Genomic DNA, 24,356 nt, shown 5'->3' with positions numbered 1-24,356 from the left:
CCCACGATTGCAGTTTAGCCCTCCTTAAAAAAATACAGATAAACGTTCTTCAGACAGCCTGGCATAATTTAACTAGACTGTGACACTATTTACCAATATTTAAACATTTTTCTTTAATAATAAACATTTGCAAAATTAAATTCTATCACATTTGCGTGTCATATACAGGTGAAACTCGAAAAATTAGAATATTGTGCAAAAGTTCATTTATTTCAGCAATGCAACTTAAAAGGTGAACCTAATATATGAGATAGACTCATTACATACAAAGCAAGATAGTTCAAGCTGTGATGTGTCATAATTGTGATGATTATGGCTTACAGCTCATGAAAACCCCAAATCTCAGAAAATTAGAATATTACATTCAATCAATAAAACAAGGATTGTACATAGAACAATATCGGATCTCTGAAAAGTATAAGCATGCATATGTACTCAGTACTTGGTTTGGGCCCCTTTTGCAGCAAATACTGCCTCAATGCGGTGTGGCATAGAAGCTATCAGCCTGTGGCACTGCTGAGGTGTTATGGAAGACCAGGATGCTTCAATAGCGGCCTTCAGCTCTTCTGCATTGTTCGGTCTCATGTCTCTCATCTTTCGCTTGGCAATGCCCCATAGATTCTCTATTGGGGTTCAGGTCAGACAAGTTTGCTGGCCAATCAAGCACAGTAATCCCACAATCATTGAACCAGGTTTTGGTGGTTTTGGCAGTGTGGGCAGGTGCCAAGTCCTGCTGGAAAATGAAGTCAGCATCCCCATAAAGCCCCTCTGCAGAGGAAGCATGAAGTGCTCCAAAATCTCCTGGTAGATGGCTGTGTTGACCCTGGACTTAATGAAGCACAGTGGACCAATACAAGCAGATGACATGGCTCCCCAAATCAATACAGACTGTGGAAACTTCACACTCTACTTCAAGCATCTTGCAGTGTGTGCCTCTCCATTCTTCCTCCAGACTCTGGGTCCTTGGTTTCCAAATGAGATGCAAAAGTTGCTCTCATGAGAAAAGAGGACTTTGGACCACTCAGCAACAGAACAGTTCTGTTTTTCTTTAGCCCAGGTAAGACACTTCTGAGGTTTGTTGTTCAGGAGTGGCTTGACAAGAGGAATAAGACATTTGAAGCCCATGTTCAGGATCCGTCTGTGTGTGGCGGCTCTTGATACGGTGGCTCTTGACTCCAGCCTGTCCACTCCTTGTGAAAGTCCCCAACACTTTTGAATGACCTTTTCCTGACAATCCTCTCCAGGCTGCGGTCATCCCTGCTGCTTGTGCACCTTTCTCTTCCACACTTTTCCCTTGCACATAACTTTCTATTAATGTGCTTTGATACAGCACTTTGGGAACATCCAACTTCTTTTGCAGTTACCTTTTGAGGCTTTCCCTCCTTATGGAGGGTGTCAATGATGGTTTTCTGCCCAACTGTCAGGTCAGCAGTCTTTCCCATGATTGTAATTCCGACTGAACCAGACTGAGAGACCATTTAAAGGCTCAGGAACCCTTTGCAGGTGTTATGGCTTAATTAGCTGATTAGAGTGGGACACTTTGACCTAGAATATTGAACCTTTTCACAATATTCTAATTTTCTGAGATTGTGGATTTGGGGTTTTCATGAGCTGTAAGTCATAATCATCTCAGTTATGACACATCATGGCTTGAACTATCTTGCTTTGCATGTAATGAGTCTATCTCATATATTAGGATCACCTTTTAAGTTGCATTACTGAAATAAATGAACTTTTGCACAATATTCTAATTTTTCGAGTTTCACCTGTATGGATGTAATATGTAATAATATATGGAAAGAATGAATTATGTTTCTCTAATCTTTATCTCTTTATCTTTAATTATATAGACATAAATTGTAGTAAGACTTACTTGTTTTATTCTTTAAAGAAGGTCATTAATGGTGGAAGCTTCATAACAAAAAGCAACCAATTGTCAATATACACAGTCTTTCTTAGAATTGTTAATTCTATATGAACAAGGATGTGTATAGGCTTGATGTAATTACATTGAAATAAAAAAAAAATGACACTTAAAGTGCTACTAGACTACTTAACAACTCTTCAAGTAGCATCTAACATTATTCAAGTCTGTCAAGTCTACAGCCAAAGTTATTTTTGTTAATTATAATTATGGTGTTAAATGCAGACATTAACACTTGAAATCATCTTGGAAATAGACTGAAAGTTAGTGGAAGTTATTCAAAATAGTAATGATTAAATGGCTAGGTCAGTTAAAAGTACAGGTAGTCCTCGACTTATGACCACAATTGAGACCAAAATCTCTGTTTCTAGGTGAGACATTTGTTAAATTATTTTTGCCCTATTTACAACCTTTCTTGACAGATTAGTTAAGGGAATCACTACAGTTGTTATGGTAGTAATGTGATTGTTAAGTGAATCTGGCTTCCCCTTTGACTTTGTTATCCGAAGGTCACAAAAAAAGTCTTTTTATTTAAATATTTACTTTAATTTATTAAACTTGTATGCCACCCATTTTGCCAGAAATTATACAAATATTTCTGACAGATGGGAATCCAATCTCTTCTTGAAAGTCTCAAGTGATGGCGCTCCCACAACTTCCGAGGGCAAGCTGTTCCATTGGTTGATTGTTCTCACTGTCAGAAAGTTTCTCCTTATTTCCAGGTTAAATATCTCCTTATTCAGTTTCCATCCATTATTCCTTGTCTGGCCTTCGGGTACTTTAGAAAATAGCTTGACCCCTTCCTGTCTGTGGCAGCCCCTCAAATATTGGAAAACTGCTATCATGTCTCCCCTGGTCTTTCTCTTCACTAGACTAGCCATGCCCAGTTCCTGTAACAGTTCTTCATACATTTTAGTTTTCAGTGCTCTAATCATCCTGGTTGCTCTTCTCTGTACTTTTTCTAGAGTCTCAACATCTTTTTTATAGTGTGGTGACCAAAACTGGATGCAGCACTCTAGGCGTGCTCCTACTAAGGCTTTATAGAGTGGTGTTAGTATCTCACTTGATCTTGATTGTATCCCTTTGTTAATGCAGTTTAGGATTGCATCATCTGCAAATTTGGTAAATTCCCCTTCTATTCCCTCATCTATGTTGTTAATGAAGATATTGAAGAATACTGGGCCTAAGACGGAAGCTTGTGGCACCCCACTGCTTACTTCCCTCCATGTAGACTTAGACCCATTAAGGACTACTCGTTGAGTATGGTTTGTCAGCCAGTTACAAATCCATCTGGTGGTGGTGCTATCTCACTTTTTTCTAGCTTACCAAGAAGTAGGTTGTAGTCTACTTTGTCGAATGCCTTGCTGAAATCTTAAGTATATTATGTCCACAGTATTTCTCTGGTCTACTATGTTGAAGAATGAAATAGATTGGTTTGGCATGATCTGTTCTTAACAAACGCGTGCTGACTGCTAGTACTTTACTTATTTGTAGATGTTGGCGGATCTGTTTTTTTATTATCTTTTCCAGTATCTTTCCAGGTATTAATATTAAGCAGTTTTGTTTTCTCTCTACTGCCTGTTACTTCTTTGCCATCTTCTCCATCAGTGGGCCAATTTTTCTTGTTTATTTTTCTTGTGTTGAAGGAAACTTTTTTTATTGCTTTTGACATCTGTTGCAAATCTTACTTCATTCAAAGTCTTAGCTTTCCTAACTTCATCTTTGTAAGTTCGGGCTATTGGTTTGTATTCTGCCTTAGTTATGTGTCCCTCTTTCCATTTTTTGTACTTATCTCTTTTTTCTCTCAGTTGGTCTGAGAGTTCTTTGTGCAACCATGTTGGCTTTTTCTTGGTTTTCTTTTTTGGTGGGATTGGACTGGGCTTTTATAATTGTATTTCTCAGAATTTCCCAAGATTCTAGTCTATTCTCTTTGATTTTCATCCATGGAATCCTTCTCAAGCTCTCTCTGAATTCGTTAAAATCTGCTCTTTTAAGGTCTAAGGCACTGATTTGATTATGCTCTGTTGCTTGTGTCTGTTTTATAATGAATTCTAATGTGGTATGGTCACTCTCCCATAAGGTTCCTGTAACTTCAGTTCCCTCTATCACTTTTTTTACTGTTGGTAAGAATAAGGTCCAATATAGCTGCCCTGCTAGTTGTCTTCTTTACCTTTCGTGTGATGTTGTCAGCTGGATTGGTGAGGACTCTGTTCAATCTCCCACTTGTTGCAGAGTTTGTCTCCCAATTCATGTCAGGAGAGTTAAAGTCCCCTATTTCTCTATTGTGGCGTGTTTCCTACATACATTGATTAACTGATTAGCAAAAAGTTCATCTATTTCTTCTGCTTGTTAGGTGGCCTGTAGTATACACCTATGGCAATGTCATTCTTTTTTTCCTTTTATGTTGACCAGTATGCATTCTGGAAGGCTTTCGTTCTTTCTTGTTCGCACCTCTTGTAGAGAGGAAGTGATCTAACATAATGCAATTCCACCTCCTCTTTTGTTAGGTCTGTTTCTTTTGAATAGTTTATATCCTTTTATCAGTACATTCCAGTCATCAGTATCATCCCACCAAGTTTTTGTAATGGTAACTATAACATACTTGCCCTCATATGCTAGTATTTCAAGTTCACCCTGTTTGTTACCTAAACTTTGAGCATTAGTGTATAGGCATTTTAGTTCTTTGTGGTTGATTCTGTATATGCTTCCTACATTCCTACTTTGCATCTGAATTTTTCTTCTTTCTCTTTACTCCCTACCTCCTTTTATGATTGGTAATCTTTTGATTTTTGCTTGTAATTGGGTTCTAAAGGTCATAAACTCTCTCCTCAATTGTAATTTAATTAATTTAAATTAAATCACTGTACAGATTTAATTTAAAATAATTGTCTTCTTTCTCTTAAGGAAATCTCAGGATTTTTATAACTGTAGGAAAGAGTTAACAATCTCTTACAGTAGTCTCATCATCTTTACAAGATCATAATTCTACAAGTTTTTGAGAAATAATTTAGCCAATGTAAAACCAAAATAATTTTAAATACAGATAAATCAGACCATAAATATTAATATCAAGTTATGAATCTGGTGACATTCCTATGAAAATGCGCAGTGATTTGAATAAATGATAATAAAATAAAGCTTCTGTAATGTATGATACAGAATATTACTTTGTTCGTTTCCTAGTAATTCCTCATAAGATTGGACGTGTTATAGATGGGAGTCCAGCTGATCATTGTGGAAAACTGAAAGTAGGAGATAGAATCTCTGCAGTGAATGGACAATCAATCATAGACTTGTCACACGAAAATATTGTGCAGCTGATCAAAGATGCAGGGAATACTGTCACACTCACTGTTATTGCTGAAGAAGGTAAGAATGATCATCACTGTTATGCTGCTGTTCACTGAAGTTGCATTTGTTTATGTCTTCCACATGGTGGCAATATCAGTATCTTTCAATAATAGTTGTAAAAATATTTCTCCATATGTTAGCTAGGTTGAAGGTTGAGAATACTGTACTCTAGTGGCTCATTCCTATCTAGGCAGTCAGGTAGGTATTTAAGGATTTCTGCTTGGTCCTTTGGTATGTTTGGAGTTCTGCAAAATTCTGTCTTATTCCCACATGATGTTGAAAATGTGTAAGAAACTATTGAGTGAAATTAGTAAAAACTCTGTCTTGGTTCATCAGGTACAATGTAGAGATGTTGAATAATAATCTTAGGCCACTAATAAACTACATGAAGACCAGTAAACTATAATTCAGTACCATTTCTTAGTAAATTCATTGCAACAGTAGTGTGTAATTCACTTACACTAATTATTCATCTTTAGGATATAGGGGCTGCTTCTAAAAGGACTGTAGAAGTGTCAATTTAGAAGTCTCTTAAATTACTTGACTAAGAAAGCTACAAAGGCTATATTTCAGTGGTTGATTCTGTTACTTAGTCCTTTTCAGGGACAGTTTGAGATAGTGGATGCTAACTTACAAAGTCTTCACAGTATGGGGTCTAGTTACCAAAGTTGTTGTAATGTTTTGCTTTGTCACATAAAATATTTTCATTGCAGATCCATTGCAGATCTTCTGCTAAGCTCTGTAATCATCATGTAATTAGAAGAGAGATAATTATAGAGAACTTTTTGTTTTTATATTTGAAATGTAAATAATCTCTCATCAGAAATTCTTGCCTTTCCTTTTGATAAGAGACAAGCATTAATGAGTATGGAACTAACTAGTGCCACTCTCTTTTCCTCAACCACCCCTATCCTGAATAACTATCCAATTTTCCTTTTTTAATCAGAAAATACTGTTCGATATAAATAGGTAACTTCAAGTAGCATGTATACTTTTCATTTCTCTCATTCTCATGTTATAATTATTTGGTAAGAGGGGATTTGCTACTGTCTTGATTTGTTTCTTTCAGCATTATAGGGGCTGACAAAATTATTATTCATCAAAGCATTCTGAGTATTTAAATGACATTTTTTTTATAAATCCAGAATCCCCTTACAAGAATTGTTCGCTGCACACATAATTCAGTGTAAATATGCAAAAACAGTTTATTTTCAAATTTGGTGTTTTAAAATTCAGTGTTTTTTGAAAAGACTGATTTTCAAACTAAGTTTTCAAATTTAGGGTGGTGGTTCTTGTTTTAAAAAAAGACTGCTTTTCAACACTAAGGTGTATAATGAAGCTTGCTCTGATTATTTTGCTAGGAAGATGGTTTCTACCAATAGGAATAATAATTATACTAAAAATTCATTTTCCAGTTTCATATTTAACATGCATTTTACAGTGTTACATCCTATGAAATAGAATATTAAATAATTCATTTGCTAGTTGGTTTGTGCAAGTTATTTAAATATTTTAACTTTATAACCTTTTTATTTTATTTTTTTCAATTGAAAAAAATTGCTAAAATTAAAAAAGATGAAATGTGAATATTGTAGTTTATTTACTCCTGGGTTTGAATTACTACCACATAATATGATTTCATTTCTTATTAGTACCAAGATGCAGAAGCTTGGAAGTTTACCCAAATGCTTGTTTTCTGAAGTATCACTAGGTGAAAGGCAAAAGGCAAACAATATTGTGAAACAAAACTGATTACAAAATAGAAACTGATTCAATAGAAGCATTGTAATTCAGATAATGACTTTCTGAGAGTTGCCCTATTTATCAGATAGTTAAATAAGGATGTTTTTAAATTGCTGGTGAATTGGGATATTCTTATTTACATTGGCTGATAAAGTAGTACATACTGCTTAGAGGAAGTGACCAAGTAAGTGGTGAGGACTGCAGAAAACTCTGCTGATGAATGCCTTTAAATATTGATTTTACAATTAACCATTGCTTGGAAAAGGTTATTTGTCAAATAAATGTAAGATTTGTGTAATACATACCTGTCTTGTCTATTTATACTGTGCTGTGCTATGCTGTGCTCTATACTACACTATGCTCTGCTGTGAAGTCAATCTTAATTCTTGTTGACTACCTGAACTAGTCCCTGCAGTTTTTTTGGCAGGATTTTCCGAAGTGATTTGCCATTGCCTTCTTCCTAGGGCTGAAAGAGAGTGACTGGCCCAAACTTTCCCAACTGGCTTTATGCCTAAGGCAAGATTAGAATTTCCAGCCTTTTGTTTCTAGCCTGTTGCCTTAATCACCACACCAAATTGGCTCTGATTGCCATCGAATTTTGTTCAACCATTTCTTCTTTTCCCCACCTTCCAATGCCAGAATATATTCCAAAAAATAAATCTTGTTGTTGATGTGCTTTTTTGCTACTACTTCTGAAAGGAAATATTTTATTTATTTATTTATTTGTCAGTTGCTTACAAGATAATAGGTATAAGTGTAAACATTAGTAAGAATACAGGAAATAGGTACAAATAAATGGGGACAATAGGACAGTAGGATGCCTACCATCCCTTATGCACGCCCCTTACAGACCTCTTAGGAATGGGATGAGGTCAGTCGTGGATAGTTTGAGGTTAAAGGAGTGGGGGTTAGAGGATGTAACAACAGAGTCCAATAGTACATTCCAGGCATTGACCACTTTGTTGCTGAAGTCGTACTTTCTGCAATCAAGTTTGGAGTGGTTTACATTGAGTTTGTATCTGTTGTGTGCTCTTGCATTGTTGTGATTGAAGCTGAAGTAGTCATTGACTGGTTGGACATTGTAGCAGATAATTTTGTGTGCTGTGCTTAAGTCTAACCGTAGGCGGCGTAGTTAAAGGTTGTCCAAGCCCGAAATCTCAAGCCTGGTGATACAGAGTATTCTGTTGCGAGCAGAGGAGTGTAGTATTCTTCTAGTGAAATACTTCTGGACTCGCTCAATTGTATTAATGTTCGATATACAGTGCGGATTCCAGACTGAAGAGCTGTATTGATCTAGCAAAAGTTTTGTATGCTCTAGTTAGCAATTTGATATTTCCAGAGGAGAAGCTTCGTAAGATTAAGTTTACAACTCTTAATGCCTTTTTGGCAATGCTGTTACAGTGAGCTCTGGCATTTAGGTCATTTGATATGACAACTCCAAGGTCTTTGACAGAGTGAGGATCATCAATGAGGTCATATCTGCCTAGTTTGTATTTGGTGTACTGATTTTTTTTTCCAATGTGTAGGACAGGACATTTGTTGGTTGAGATTTGGGGTTGCCAATTGTTTGACCATTCAGACACATAATCAAGGTCGCTTTGAAGGACAGTAGCATTGTTGGTGGTGTTGAATAGTTTTAAAGGAGAATATATGTGTAAGTCTACATGTAAGAGTGAATAGTTTGTGTCCGGAGCTTGATAGGCTTGGAGGTTTGGTAAATTGAATATAGCTCTCCTAAAGTAGAGCCTATGATCATGGTTTAAATCAATGAAGCAGTGAATAGACCAACTTCTTGAACCTCTCCAGATAAGGAGAGGATGGGTGTTTGCCCACTTGTGCTATAGACAGCTGGTCCTCATGAGGAGACCTTAGGATAGCAGTTTTCCATGTCATGCTGGGAGTTGGCAGGATTAGACTGAAATGTTTATAATAAGATGTTGGAATTAATTATCAAGGACAAACAGATTATTGTGGGAAATAGAGTCTGTTTTGGTTTTTGCAAGACAACAATGGTAAGCAATTTCATTATTTCAGAATCTGGACACTGGAAGGGGCTAAAGTTTTCAAGCTGAAAACTTAGAAATCTGTAAAATGTTGCAAAACATTATAACATGGCTCACGAGGTTAGGATGCTGGGCTGATGATTGGCTGGTTCGCATTTGAGATTTGGGTGCTGTCACAGGATGTGGTAAGCACCCACCAATACGCTCCTGCTGACCCAGCTGTTTGAAAGCAGGTGAATGTAAATAGATAAATGGATACCATTTCAGTGGGCATTAATATGAATATGAAAGCAGCCTACAACTGGGTGTTCCATAGGCAACAGTGATGTTACCGGCTGGTTCTTTTACCACAGAAGTGTTTTGGTGTTTCCAATATGCAAATATAGTATAACAATGAAAATACTGAAGGGGACTTTTGAAGAATGGAGTCAGAAATCAGTAGCCATGATATTAGCAATGTCAGTAATAATTTCTGCTTCTGTAGATAGACTATGTCAAAATTTCAGATGTAGAACAAATTTTATCTAACAAAATAGAAACGATATTGAAAGTGGACTGAAACTGACAAGCCAAAACTTAGAAAATTATTTTGACTTGAACCACAAAAAAAACCTTTGACTTCTATAATTTAAAAAGGGAATACAATGATAAACCCAATAGAGAGAATATTTTTTTCCTGTTGGATTTATAGAAGAGGCTTGTTAAATAGCCTTGAAGAATTCTGTACAATAGGATAAAGAATAAATTAAGAGAAATAAAATCCTATGACAATTTTTAATGAAGTAAAGATTAAGATTTTTTTGAAGTAAAAGGAAGGAATGTAAAATTAGTTTATCTGATCACTTATTATTGTTGCTATTATATTCTTACTTTTCTAGCTTTTTTCTTGCACTTTTTATTTCATTCTGTTCCCTTCTCTTTCTTTAAGTTTAGTTTGTTTTAGATGCTACTATTATAATCAAAAATTTACACACACAGCTTAATAAATCAGTTTCGTAGCATGCATTTCAATACTGCTAAATGGCCTTTTCAAGAACTGGCAACGTTATTTGATAACACATAAAAAATGAAAGTCAATAATGTTCTTGGCAAGATTTTAGTATTGCTAAATATATCCTGATGTATCTAATCAGCTACTTGTGTCTTCATTAGAGCACCGTGGTCCCCCTTCCGGAGCAAACTCCGCCAAACAGAGTCCAATTGTACAGCATCGAGTTCTTGGACCAGTTCCAGCTTCTTCTGTATCTTCTGACAGGTACAAACCTCATCTTTAGGCCACAAATAAACATGGAAATGAAATTAAATACCTAACTTCTTTTTTGTAAAGGCAGCGAGGGAACAGAACTTTTTAGTTCTTCAGATTTTTTTTTCCTTATTCAGACTAATTTTCTAGTTAGAATGCAGCAGTTGTCTTCCCTCATATTGCTAGGAGAAATATTTCTATGATGTTTTTCTTACTTATGTATGTATGTCTTTTACACCATAGTCTGCATTTATCATCTTTTGGCATTTCACTATTAATTTCCTTGTCATGATATATATGATGAAGCAAACTACAAAAGCTTTTGCAATAATAAATTTATCATTCATATGCTACAAGATTGTTTTTATTTCAAGCCTGTAGTAATGTAATGGATCAGAGACTTCAAACTGCAGATTTATTTAAATAAACATCAAAGAGAAAAAGCCTTCTAGAAGAGGAAAATGAACAAAATAAAACTGATAAAAGATTAAAGAGCTTCTTTGAGAAGTTATAATTATTCATGGTATAAAAATGGATATTATAAATGAACATCTTCCTTCTGCCATGTAGCTCTAATTATCTCAGAAAAAGTTACGAGATTAAAGATACTTCATCCAATGCTAATATGACCCATATTAGTGATAGTTAATAGATATAGTATTCAGTTTCATCAAATGTTTTGCAGTTATTTAAAGTTGGAAATAATGCATTTATTGTATACAACTTTTGCTAAATTTATTCTTTTTTTGCATTGAAATATTTATAAAATGCAGGTGTTTCAATGTCAATTGAAAATAATGGAAATTTATCATAGTTTTGTGCAACTTTCACAAATGTTGGCATACATTTTTGAGAGAAAATGTTAAACAACAGAATACATACATTACAAATAAATAAATAAAGAACTACTTAGGGCATTGCAGATTGTTTTAGTAAACTATGGCATTTTAATCTCAAAGAAAATTCGTGGCACATTTCTTTTTTAATCCTAATGTTAATAATTTCATTCAAAATATAGTTTGTACTCTGATAGGAAATGGACTAACGGGAAATCAGAATTTCCTCTTAAGAAATTGTGGCACATTTTGGCCAGTCCTTTCAATTTCAGAATTTATTCTTTAATGTTATGAATTAGAGTTCAAAATTAATTCAAAGAATTTGCTAGGAAATACAAGAAATCAAATCTGCACAAGAATATCTACAGCCTGTTTAATTTTGTATATGGAGAATATGCTTCTATGGCTGAATTGTGGAACCTGGCTTATATTTGGTAAATTCCTTTAGGAATCCATTCTAATCTTCAACAGAGGCCCTTGTAACGATCCATATGCTTCCTTATACTTCAGGGGTACTATAGAAGCTGATGGCGGAAAAGAACAATGCAACAATTACAAGCACTTCTCATTAACTGAAGTTTCTGGGTCTCTCGGAGGGAGCATACTTTCTCAGGTATATAAATATACTCACTAGAAAATAGCTATTAAAGTTTTTTTTATTATTATATAGGAGATAAACTCTTCTGCTAATAATAGATGCTGTAGGAAGTATCCAGTGTTAATCACTTGCACACTGGATAATCAGTGGAATATTCCATATATTGTAGGAAGGTTCATTAAATGTCTTTGTGCTTCTAGCACAAAAGGCTGGCTTTAGTTGTACAGTCATTCAGTTGCTTTTGACTTTTTCAGTTCTTCTGGTACATATGATTTTGCCAGAATTGCCTGTTACTAGCTACTTCTTTGAGTGGCGTATAATTCTGTTATCAGTTATACCACAGGTAATTCTCAGCTTACAATTACATTGGAGCCTTCCCATCATGGTCATAAATTGTGATGATCATAAAATGGGTCGGTCACATTTTTATGACATTATATGGCAGTCATTAAGCAAAAATGGTAGTCATAAAGCAGACACTATGTGCACAGTTTTGCCAAAACCCAGAGGTGTCAGTTTTCAGCAAAACAACTATAAAATAACTGTTATATGACCATGGAATGCTGCAAACGGCCTGACCATCAGAACTTTGAATCCGCATCATAAGTTGCCCTAGGGCAGTGTCATAACTTTGAACAGTTGCTAAGCAACCAATCATAAGTGGAGAACTATTAGGCTTCCTTCTTCTGTCAACCTATTTTGATTGCTTTCATTTAAAAAAAAAAACATTGGAGTCTTATCCCTCGCTTTTCAGTATACATCCAATATGAAATATTAGAGAATATTTGTAGTTTGAGTTGTAGATTTTGATAGAGGTTTGTTCTCTGAGCTTGCCATTTAGCTCACAGATGTTTTATTGCCAAACTTCAGTGGGACTTTGGGTGAAGACTTTTATCTAGTACTGAATGATGGTTTTTTATGGTCTAATCTATTCTCAATAATTCAACGAAAAATATTTTTCCTTGTTCAGCCTTCCTAATAATCAACATTCCACAGCCATTTGTTATGACTGGATATAATAAGGCATTGTCAATATATATCTTTATTGTCAGTCTTTAATTATTTTATCTAGGTTTCTAATAATCTTTATTCCAGATAGCTGGTATCTCTTTATGTTACTTAAGTCACTATCCCTTGAAATGTAGAGCCTCTTTAAATATTTTACTAATCTATCTGCATCAATGTAACATTATTGGCGCTAACTTGACATAATCGTAGGAATTTTTTAAAAATATTAAGCATCACAACAGCCTTTGTAGTCTCTCATTTCCCTTTCAAAAAAAATTCCTAGTCATTTTCACACTTCCAGCTATCAAGATGGCATCATCAGCATAATTAATTCTTTACTAATGATTGATTCTAAAACACAAAAGCTATCCATCACTTCTTCATTATCAATCCTAAAGCTGGTTGTTCTGTGATCTTTTTTATATTGAATTTTAATCCCATTTTTTCAACTGTGCTATATATACATACACACACACACACACACACACACACACACACACACATACTTTTGTTATTTGTAATGTCTACTCTATTTCTTCTTCTATATTTGTCCATAGTAAAAGATCTGATATTCCTCTGATATGAAGTCACTCATTCCATTTCAATTCATTGATTCCCAAAATGTCAATATTTAATCTTGGCATTTCCATGTTTGGAACTAAAGTTTGCTTTAGTTGAATTATTTTGTAGCATCACACTTTTTGCTCTCGGACAGTACAACATCTGATATGCTTTTGGCTGTACTCCAACCACATCATAGACTATATTCTTCAGTAGTTTACTGGCTACCTTCCAACTTGGGGGGAAAGGGGTCATCTTCTAACATTATCCTGCTTATGAATATCTGTTTTTCTTGGCAGAATACTGGAGTAGTTTACCATTTCCTTCTTCAATGAATCACATTTAGCTTACCCCTAATCTGTGACTTGACTATGATGAGTGATTTTTCTGGGAGAACACACTTTCAGTATTATAAGTCATAATGTCCTTAGGATACAAAAGCCTTCACTACATGGTGTATTAGTTCTTGAAGATGGGATTCAATCTGTTTCGTTAGTATTTCTAATTTGGAATATATCAGTTTCTTGATGTATTTGAAACTAGAAATTTAAAAAGGTAACAGCAAAATATGTAGAGAGCGTACTTGAAGATAGTCCTGAGATTATGTTAATTATTTTGATGGGAAAAATGATATTTTGGTAGATGGATTTCATGGAATTTGATCACTACAAATCAGTCTAGATGCTTATGTCATTTTATTTTATAGCTAACATTATGTCCCCATTTTCCTTATGCAATGAAATTTTAATGTGTAATATTTAGTGGAAAAAATGAGTGCCATTATCTCCCATCTATTTTCAGTATTCTAAATGTCCATGTGTAATAAAGGAAAAAAGGAATAAGATGTTATCAAAGACATCAGCCAGGATTTTTGAACTGAATTTTTGCTCATGCATCAGTTATAGAAAAACATAAAAGGCCAGGTTTATATCCTTTCAGAACAGCAAGTGATAGCTTTCTAAAATTTACAGTCATAGTGATGCAGTGGTTAGAATGCAGTATTGCAGGCGAACTCTGCTCACTGCCAGGAGTTTGATCCTGACTGGCTCAAAATTGACACAGCCTTCTATCATTCTGAGGTTGGTAAATGAGGACCCAGATTGTTGGGGGCTATATGCTGACTCTGTAAACTGCTTAGAGAGGGCTGTAAAGCACTATTAAGCAGTATCTAAGTCTAAGTGCTATTGCTACAGGAAAAGTAGAATTTACATGTGGAATTAATACAGGTATTACTATAATGTCAAACATAGCAAATATAATTACATTAATAATAGGATAAAATTACTTTGAATTTAGGAAATTGATTTTTTCTAACAAATTTAACTCTAACAAAGAGTTGAAAGTATTTCCCAATATAATTTTAATTTGCATACTCTGTTATTTGCACAGAATCCTGGTTGTTATCCAGTAGAACTGGAGAGAGGTCCTCGAGGCTTTGGATTCAGCCTACGTGGAGGAAAAGAGTATAATATGGGGCTATTTATTCTTCGATTAGCTGAGGAAGGGCCTGCCATTAAAGATGGGAGAATTCATGTAAGTATGTATTAGCTCTAGTTGGTTAGATTATCTATTGTTTTTAAAAGGTAATTTAATATTAATTTGATATTTTAAAATATATTTCCATATATAATATTGATATGTTCTCTGCCATTTTAATTAAATGTGAATTTATGCAATTATTTTCAAGCAGTGTTTTGTACTCTATACTCATGTTTACTCTAACCCATTGCCCTTTGGCAATAGGAGGAAAGAATTATTGAGACAGAAATATTTAAATGAATTTCATAATTCTAGTCATGAAAATTCAACTATATTTTTTTGTGAAAGGGTCCTATCTAACAAAATGTAAGTATCTAACCTTTCACAGCAAATTTACTGGAACATCGTCAACATTTTAAAATATCTGCTCTAATACGGAAGGAAAAATGAGACAGTAACCAAATTCAAGGATTTCATTGGAGTTTTGTCCAGATCTCCTATGTTCAATCCACATAATAAGAGTATTATTTAACACTGCAATGCACTTAATACATTTTAGTATGTATGCTTATCGAGTGTAGCCCCACATTTGAACAAAAGTAGTGCATTAAGCATATAATAAAATGTTTTCCGCCTTTAACATCTTAATGTAGTTGAGAGAAAACCCCATTTTCTAGAAACTCTTTTCTTTCTTGTTCAGTTCCAGTAGTTTAACTAGATGCTCTGTAGAGATCTCAGACCTGCTAATGCCATTGCAAATAATTAGTTAGTCATCTTTCTTAGAAATGTGCTTCACATTTTCTTGCCCATATGGTATTCACATTTCTGGGGGTTCATACAATGATCAGACATAATACAGTACCTCAGTATTCATTGTTAATTGATTACAGAAGATGCGTTGAATAACAAAAACAATGAGTGCCAAACAAATTTTTCCCATAAGGAATAATATAGTGAGTCATAATGCAGCCAAACTGACAAGTTCTAGTTTGTATATTGAGTACCAAACAAACTGGAACAAATTTTTTGCCTCAAAATGCATTGAGTACCAAATTTGATGAGTTTCAAAGCAGTTGAAACCATCATATAGACAAGTACCATAATACATCAAACATGAGTATTATACATGTTCTTTTTATTGTTTTGTAAGAGCACGTCAGCATCAGAACCTTTGTGTTAAACTTGCAATCATTTGAGCATCCTTAGCTAAGGAAATAGAAATTACTGTTTGGAAAATAAATAGAATAAATAGACTTTAGCGTGATAGTTCTCAGATTGAGGATTGCATTTCAACTTTGTAAACTCAATAGTTTAGAAGTATTGGGAGTCTGATTTTTTCACTTTTTCCCCTGCTGAGCTGTAGAGCTTGAACGACAGAAACTTAGTTTCACATTTTAACAGTTCTTTTTTATACATAGTGGACAGTGTTTTATAGAGAGAAAATAGAGCCTGAGAATAAGCATTGAGACTGATATTTAACTAGCCTTTTAGACTCCATTAATTCATATTTTTGTTGGATACTGTCCTGTTCCCAGTGCTGCTTTCCAAAGTTTTTTCTCTCTCTTTCTAGAATCCCATCTTTTTCAGAAACACTTCCCAAATTCTCTGATTGTCATAATAAATGGGAAGAATGTTTCCTTCTGTTATGTATTTATTCTAGCCATATGGAATATTACCCATACTTTCACATTAGTTTTTATAGGTATATAGATTTCCATTTATACAGTCTGTAGATCACCTCCAACCTCATAGTTAGCCTATATCTCCAGTCAGCAGCCTTAGGTCAGTTACAATTCATAAAGCTTGAATCTTTTTGAATTATCTGAATAGAAACTGAGTGATGCCTGGTGAGGATCAAGGTTCTATTAAGAAATAAGTATTATGGATTACTTTAATATTTGTGATAATGTCAATATTATTAACTGGGTTTCAGTTAAGTATAACATGGTAGAATGCTTAAGTAAGTATAAACAAAATGCTAACAAAGAAAATAACTTTTTACAATTTAATGAAGGTACTTTTCTCCTCAGGTTGGTGACCAGATCGTTGAAATCAATGGTGAACCAACACAAGGAATCACCCATACTCGAGCCATTGAATTAATTCAGTCTGGAGGAAATAAAGTTCTTCTCCTTTTGCGACCAGGGACTGGATTAATACCAGACCATGGTACGGTGGGAGCCCAACTATTGAGTGTATGAGCTACAACTGATATATTCAACACAGTACAGATGTATTTATTGGTAATTTGAATAACTAGATGTTCAAACTCTATAAAATTATAAATGACCTATTTAAATATTTACTTACAAGTTGGATTTCACCTTGTAGCTAATGTTTTGCAGAGAGCTTACAGTGACAGCTAAAATAATTCAGTAATAATAAAAGTTAAAATGGTGCAGTGTAAATTTGTTGCAGCACACAACTTGATGTATATTTCAAAAATATCCTGAATGTATATAGATCACAATAAGTATGTGTAAGAGCACAGGAAAGTAAGGGTGCCGACAAGACCACAATACAGGGGTAAAGATGCTACTTGAGGAAAGCATGCAATAATCGGAATGCTGCCAGTAAAAATGCCCTCCTGCCAGAAACCATCTACCCCGCTTCACTTAGCAAGCATCTGGGCTTGGACTTAAAAGTTTATCTCAATTCCTGGAGTATATGTAGGAGGTGAACTTTGATCACTTTGGTCACTTAAAATTTATTATTTATTAAATGTATTTGCTGCCCATCTTGTATCAAAACAACTCTGGGCAGCTTACATCTTGCTTTTCCACTTTAAAAGCACTCCGAGCTGTGTTAAATACTGGGTACTTTAAGAAAAAGGGTAGTATGATCTTCTCAACATACAATGTATGTGTCCGACAGCTTCCCCATTGCTGATGTAGAAAAGCATATACATATAGCTAGTAAAAAAGTTCTATTGTGTCTTCTCTCTGCTTATTATACCAATAAAAAGCTATCTTCTCTCTTTTGTCTGCCTTGTCTGCTCTTATTAGACCAATTAGATTTTTTAAAGTATATATTAAAAAGAGCAAATCCACCCTTTACTAATCTTAAGATTTCTCCAAAATCAAATTTTTGTTAACCTAGTATTTTCCAGGTACATTGGAGATAAAGATAACATATCTTGTGTAAATTCTTAATATACCTATACTGGTAGAAAATTCAAGAAGTTGTAGTCTCCAATGGATCTAGAAGGCCCTGAATTGTGGTAGGCTGTCCTAAAATCTTTTGATGGGATGCTGAATTTGGAAATATCCAAGTCAGCTGAGATACTCTCTTCTCTCATATTCTTACACTCTGCTTGTAATTTTATATTTCTTTTACTCTTTGCTGTGATTTTTGGTATATAGTCCTGGGCTTTTTCTCTTCCTCCCTCAGGTTTGGCTCCTTCCAGTTTGTGTTCCTACGTGAAAACTGAGCAGCATTAAAGCTTTCAGGGCTTTCTTTGGTCTTTCCTTAAACTTGGTAAATCGGCATGTATTGTGATTAGCCACTTTTAATTTGTTTTGAATAATAGTTTTTCACTCAGCTAGTTTACATTTGTTGTGATAAGTGTAGGGAACAAATAATATAAAGGAATCAATTTTAGGTCCTTAATTCCACATACTCTAGTTCATTATCCAAGGACTAGAAATGATACAAGCCACCTGCTATAACAATCACTTTTTCCATCCTACCACACACATACTATTGATGTATCTTTGATTAAAGTTCCTGCATACCTCAGTATCATTGTTACGTTTGTCTTTTTGACAGTCCTACTTTTCAAAAATCTGAAAATGAAATTCTAACTCTAGTACATAAACGAGAGGCAGTCTCATTTCTCCCCTCTCTTAACGTGAAAAGTTGGTAAAGAAGAAAACTAAGTATCTAGTGGCAATCCTTTATGCAGCCAAACTGTTCAGTTTAGTCAGGATTTGTGCCCTATTGGCCATACTTGGGAATTGATTGGCCCCACATGATTTCAGTTCTAAGAATAAAAGATCTGTAATCCACACAGTGCAACAAAACAAAAATCAGTGGTAAATAAATTAAAACTGAACTAATGGATAACGAGAACAAAGTAGATATTCTGACAATAAAACCATCTACAAGAAAAAGGAATACTGTTTTTAATTGTCATACAGAAAAAATATAACTGAAATTGACTAAAAGAAAGTAAATGTAGTTTCAGAGATTTCCTGTTGCAGGAGAAAGAATTGAAACATAGAAATGATTTCCAGAAAGCATAGTTATCCTGGATTATAGGTTTCTATATTTTATCATACATTGAAAATCAAAATTTTCTCATAACATATTTAAATATATTGGTTTCTTATAGTATGTTTTTGTATATTTCAATCATTGTAATTGGAAGGGTTTTAGATACTGATAATACCTTTTCATTGTTTTGCTCTTATACGTTATTTTTTATTTTGATATAGGCGGTCTGGATAATTTTAATCCAGTATCCTCAAGTGTAACCCATGGTGAACAGACTTCACTTCCCTCATCATCACATTCTGCTTACACATCTGAAGCATCTAATTTGCCAGAATCAGAAGCTCTAATGAAATTTCAGATGTCTGAGAAATTAGAAAAACTGAAGAACACTGTGCCTGAAAAGAAAAGCACTTTAACGGAAAATCATTTGGAGATAAACAAAACAGTTTGTCCACAAAGGCAAGTGAACAACTGGGACCATACTTTCATTCCAGATAATAAAGTGATGCACAGTACTGCACAATTAGCATCGGGCAATGCAGCCAGTAAAAGCCAATCAGCTAGTCCCCAGAAGTTGAGCAATAGTCCTTCCAGAGATCAACTTCCATTCGATAGATCTAAGAAAAGTGAAATTAAGCATCTAGATGAGAATTGCTTAGACCACTTACACAGTCCAAAAATAAATAAAGGTGGTAATCTGGGAACCTTTGAGAATGCTGATATAGAGGAAATCCTGACTAAGGGGAAAAGAGACCAGTCTGTCAGTCCCCAAAAATATCCAAAGAGAGAGAGAAGCAGAGAAAAACTGAACATAGACTTTCAAAGCAAAACAGCTGCTAATGCAAGTTCTAGTAGGCTGCTAAAAACTGAAAGGGTAAAATTAGGAGTCACAAAGGAAATAACAAAGCCAAATTTATCTACAAAGAACTCAAAATATCCTTCAGAGGTACAGTATGCCAAGATAGGAGAGCAGTTTCTCTCACTTTCTAAGACTGATCAGCCTGGAAAGAAAATCTTGGAAGTTGAGAATATGAAAAGTTCTAAGCAATTTCAGAAGTCAGGTCTTCCTGATGATTCATTCATTTCTATGGATAAAAACTCTAGACTTGAAGCAGATGAGCCTCTTTTCCTGAACAAATTTACAGATAACTTGGAGCTAGCTGACAAAACCAAAGACGATGGAATGTCCAAATCCGAGAGCAGTTCTCCAGTAAAGAAAACAATAGTTCCTGGACCTTGGAAAGTACCAAGTACAAGTCGTGTCACAAAAGCAATGGGTCTGACTAACAAACGGGTTTGATTGACCAACTTTTTTAAGAACACATTTTAATCAGGTTTTTAAACATAGTCATTAAACTTTCCCCTAGAAAACTCATATTTTTTTTAGACACTGTGACAGAATGGGAAGTACATTTGATTTGATCTTTTATTAGGCTGCATGAAGGACCTTTTCAGATTGCACATGAGAAACTCTTCAAAAGCTGTTGTCCTTTTGTCTCCTTTGAAGATAGCGTCCTGCTGCTCCTGATGTTGCACTGCTAAGATTTTCTGATAGTATTGTATGTTAATGAACATTATTTAATGCCTATTATTAGTGGATCATAACTCACTACTTGTTCTTGTGCCAAGTTATCTACTGTAGCCCATTGAATCTTTTCCTGCATTTTCCATTGCCACTGAAAATGATTTTGTTTAAAATGGGTGTTTTCTCAGGCATGCTGCATGTTTACATAGGGAATACTAAGTTCTCACAGCTAAAGTAAATTAAAGGCAGGGCGGATGTGATTTTCTTGACTCTGGGGAGTCAGGAAGTTAACATACACTCAGTTAACTTTTTTCACAATTTTTTTCTTTCCTTCCCAAACTTCTCAATCTGCAAAATAACTGTAAAAAAGACAGTAGCCCTTTAGCAATAAATATGACACCTTACTATTTTACTCTATAGTGATTTTATTATTTTTCTGTGGTACAAATTAAATCTTAGAATTGAGCAGTTTGGAAATCACGTTTGATGAGATGAGATTAGGAGAGCAAATGTGTCAGGTGCATAACCAAATTATTTCCTGATATTTGTTATAACACATTAAAATTAGAAATTAAACATGCAATGAATGCATATGCTTTAGCTTTCTGTCGTGTTATTCGTCAGAATTTCCATCTGTTGTTGGATTTTATTTTGCTTGTTTGTTTGTTAATGCTGGCTAAATACTTGGAACATTTGTTGCCTTGCTCGAACATTTAAAAATCTTAAATCCCAGCAAGCAAAATAAATCAGAACTGACCCACCAAAGTAAAATTCTTTAGTATTGTCCTTGTGCTCATTAACAGAAGTACTTCCAAATTTAAAAGGTCTCTATGAAATTTCCTATTTGCTTGTGCATGATTATCATAATGGGAGGAATGTTATGAGTACATTAATTCTTCAGGCGTATAGGCATATGGAGTGGCAACCTCTAAAACAACGAACTCTTGTAATTTTTTAAAAATCATTCTAGTAATGAACTTGGTTTCCTTTGAATGGATTTGAATGAAAGGCAGTGGTCAGTTAAGAAAAATAAAAATACATTCTTACAGATCTTAACAATCAGTGTGGATAACTTAAATAATTACTTTTTATTTGAGTGTATGCACATGTGGGTATATATTTAAGATGTTTAATGTCTTCATTGAGTTGCCCTCTTCCAAGGTCCTCATGCTTTTCAGATGAGCCATTTTGTATTAATTTTTCTTTTAGCAGAGTACATATTCATGTTTCTTCTAAAGGTACTTTTTCCTCTCCTTTCTTAAAGCCCTTTTTGTCCTCTTCTATCTTTAGTTTTGTAGTTATCATAAAATGTTAATTGTGTACATGCTATAGTAGAACTATTTACTATGATGTCTATAATTGTTTTATATTGGTTTGACAAGTTTGCTTTTCTTCATACTTTGGAGAAGCCTAAACAAAATATTAGTATCATAGTCCTCAAGCTAGCAGCAGACATGTATATATTGTGCACACCTGTTCGATATTGCTCCCAGCTATTCTGATACTAATAGCCTCCCCTTTTTAGTAGTGAAATGGCTGTTCTTATTTCACTATTTTAAACAAAAAAGTGTAAGCCTACTATTTCTTGCACCATGGCATTAAATTCCATGCTAGCAAGCTTCTTCTCACCACTAAAATTATGAATTCTGGCTGAATCTTCTTTTGCATAAACCTAGTTTTGCAATTTAAGTTATTATCTCACTTGCCTAGCAGCTGAGGACTTTAGAGGTACTGTTTTCAGAAGATTTTTGGTTTGCATTCAGATTTAGAGGGCTGACATAAGTTCTTCTTAGTCTCTGATTTATTTGCTTTGAATGTTTTAGTAGTAATAGAAATAGATGGGGGCAAGAGTCTACAACTTTGGTAATTTCATATAATTTCAAAATGGACTGTGATTTTTGAGAGGGATTAAAAGGTCTGTGAAACTGTCCTCTCTCCACGGCATGATTTCAATCTGTTTCCAAAGAGAATATAGCCTACCACTTTGGAAGTGCTAGTGTTGCTTGCCAATGGTCTACTCTTGTACCAATTCTATTAGCCCAATTTATCAGAAGCAATCAGACCAACAACAGATGATATATCAGCATGCCAGTCAACTATTAAATAGCTATGGACTTTCCAGAAAGAACTGCTAGTGACTATGTAAATGATTAATGAAAAGGTTTAGGCCTAAAGCAAACACAGATATTCAATAGGTTAAAGTCATTGAAACTATTTGGACCCAAAGGTATAAAAAATACAGAAAGCAAGAGTTCAAAGGCTAGCTGTATTCATCATGCTACAACCATGGTAGAATGTGAGTTTACCAATGTGCAAAATCCCTATGTAATAGCTGTGAACAAAACTTCTAAGACTCATTTTACTTAGATATATACGATAGAACTTTAGACTTTTTCAACAACATTCTCCCCATTACTGTTTATTGATTCCCATTTCTTGAAAATAGTTTTTACAGTAGATGAAATTGCAGTTCAGATGCAGTTGAAATAAAAAAAACCCTATTCCTTAGACTTGGACATCTGAGTATTTCTATTGGAATGAAGTACTAAGACATATCAGTTGTAGAAAATATCAACTTTTTAAAATACAATTGTCATCTGATACAGCTTTTAATGTGTATTGTGTGCTCTTATCATTTACAAACTCAAAAGTTACTGTAGGAAGTATATGCAAATATTGTAGAATATTACTGTGAAAATATTAAATATCTGAGTAAATTAACTTGACAAATATCATGAGGCAACCTTCAAAAGGTTCTATATATTTTGTCACAAAATATTGAATGAAAACTGCAGAAATATCAAAATAATAAACCTGAAACAACTTTATTTTCCAACTATTCAGATACTGTTTATCCATTTAATGATGTGACCTATTTTGTTGTCTTCTGTTTGATGTGAGCCCCTTTTTTCAGAAACTTTGTATCTGTATTTAACTTGATAACAATGATTTAGCAATGTGGCCTTGGAATGTTCAGAGAATATGGTTGTATTGGATGTAAATGTTTTATTTTGTACAGCACCTTTATATATTCACTTCTCAGATTCTGATTAGAAAGATCTGTAAATCACTCATTATTTTTTATATAGATACATTAAAAAGAACATCTGATTTAATAACTTTCTTTGTTACCCCTCTTAATGAAAACCTTTTTCCTGTTAGTCTGTAAATGAGAATACCATTAGACAATGTATGATTTCTATTGCACCAATGGACTGTCTTCAATGCTTTTAATTGAATACTCTGCTGGTATCTTTAGTTGTGGAGCAATATAGACACTTCCAGATGAACATTTGCTTCCCAGCTATTTATTATTTTTGCAGAACAGCCCCTCTGAACCCAGGGAGACTTTTATAATTTAAGATTACAGATAGCAGTTAACTTAGGAGACATCCTGAGACATTCCTCTGCAACTGTCTTGGAAAGACTTGGGAGTGGCATTTGGGAGGAAGTAGCAGGGGCAGGCTACAATAAGGGTACATGTACATGAGTCACAGTGGTGCAGTGGTTGGAGTGCAGTACTGCAGACTACTGCTGACTGCCGGCTACCTGCAATTTGGCAATTCAAATCTCACCAGACTCAAGATTGACTCAGCCTTCCATCCTTCCGAGGTAGGTAAAACGAGGACCCAGATTGTTGGGGTCAATATGCTGACTCTGTAAACTGTTTAGAGAGGGCTGTAAAGCACTGCAAAGCAGTATATAAGTCCACTGCTATTGCTGTGTAGGAATAATTTGGAGACAAATATAGTGTAGTGGGAGATAATGGAAATTGATCTGTTAATAGGAAAATATGGATTGTAGGATTCTTGGGGGGGGGCGTTAAGCACTTTGATTGTTGATCAGATGAACTGGAAGTATGTGGGGAAC

General features: G+C 34.6%; 1 protein-coding gene across 4 annotated transcripts in view; it reads left to right on the top strand.

Moving 5' to 3' along the window:
• Positions 1–23,605, top strand: part of MAGI3 (membrane associated guanylate kinase, WW and PDZ domain containing 3) — a 110,465-nt gene extending 86,860 nt beyond the window's left edge. For 3 of the 4 annotated variants that reach the window (XM_026712926.2, XM_026712927.2, XM_087929310.1), the window contains exons 16-21: positions 5,108–5,293; positions 10,174–10,276; positions 11,611–11,713; positions 14,657–14,800; positions 16,777–16,915; positions 19,183–23,605. In XM_026712926.2, the coding sequence (XP_026568711.1) occupies positions 5,108–5,293; positions 10,174–10,276; positions 11,611–11,713; positions 14,657–14,800; positions 16,777–16,915; positions 19,183–20,261 (1,754 nt within the window). In that variant the 3' untranslated portion in view covers positions 20,262–23,605. Of the gene's footprint in view, positions 1–5,107; positions 5,294–10,173; positions 10,277–11,610; positions 11,714–14,656; positions 14,801–16,776; positions 16,916–18,136; positions 18,224–19,182 lie in introns of all 4 variants that reach the window. The other variant, XM_026712928.2, reaches the window with a different exon arrangement.
• The last annotated feature ends 751 nt before the right edge of the window (positions 23,606–24,356 follow it).

Source organism: Pseudonaja textilis, chromosome 3 (genome assembly GCF_049901715.1).
Source record: "Pseudonaja textilis isolate UNSWEBS1 chromosome 3, rPseTex1.2, whole genome shotgun sequence".
In the NCBI taxonomy this organism is placed as follows: domain Eukaryota; kingdom Metazoa; phylum Chordata; class Lepidosauria; order Squamata; family Elapidae; genus Pseudonaja; species Pseudonaja textilis.
This window is presented reverse-complemented; position numbering and strand designations above follow the sequence as displayed.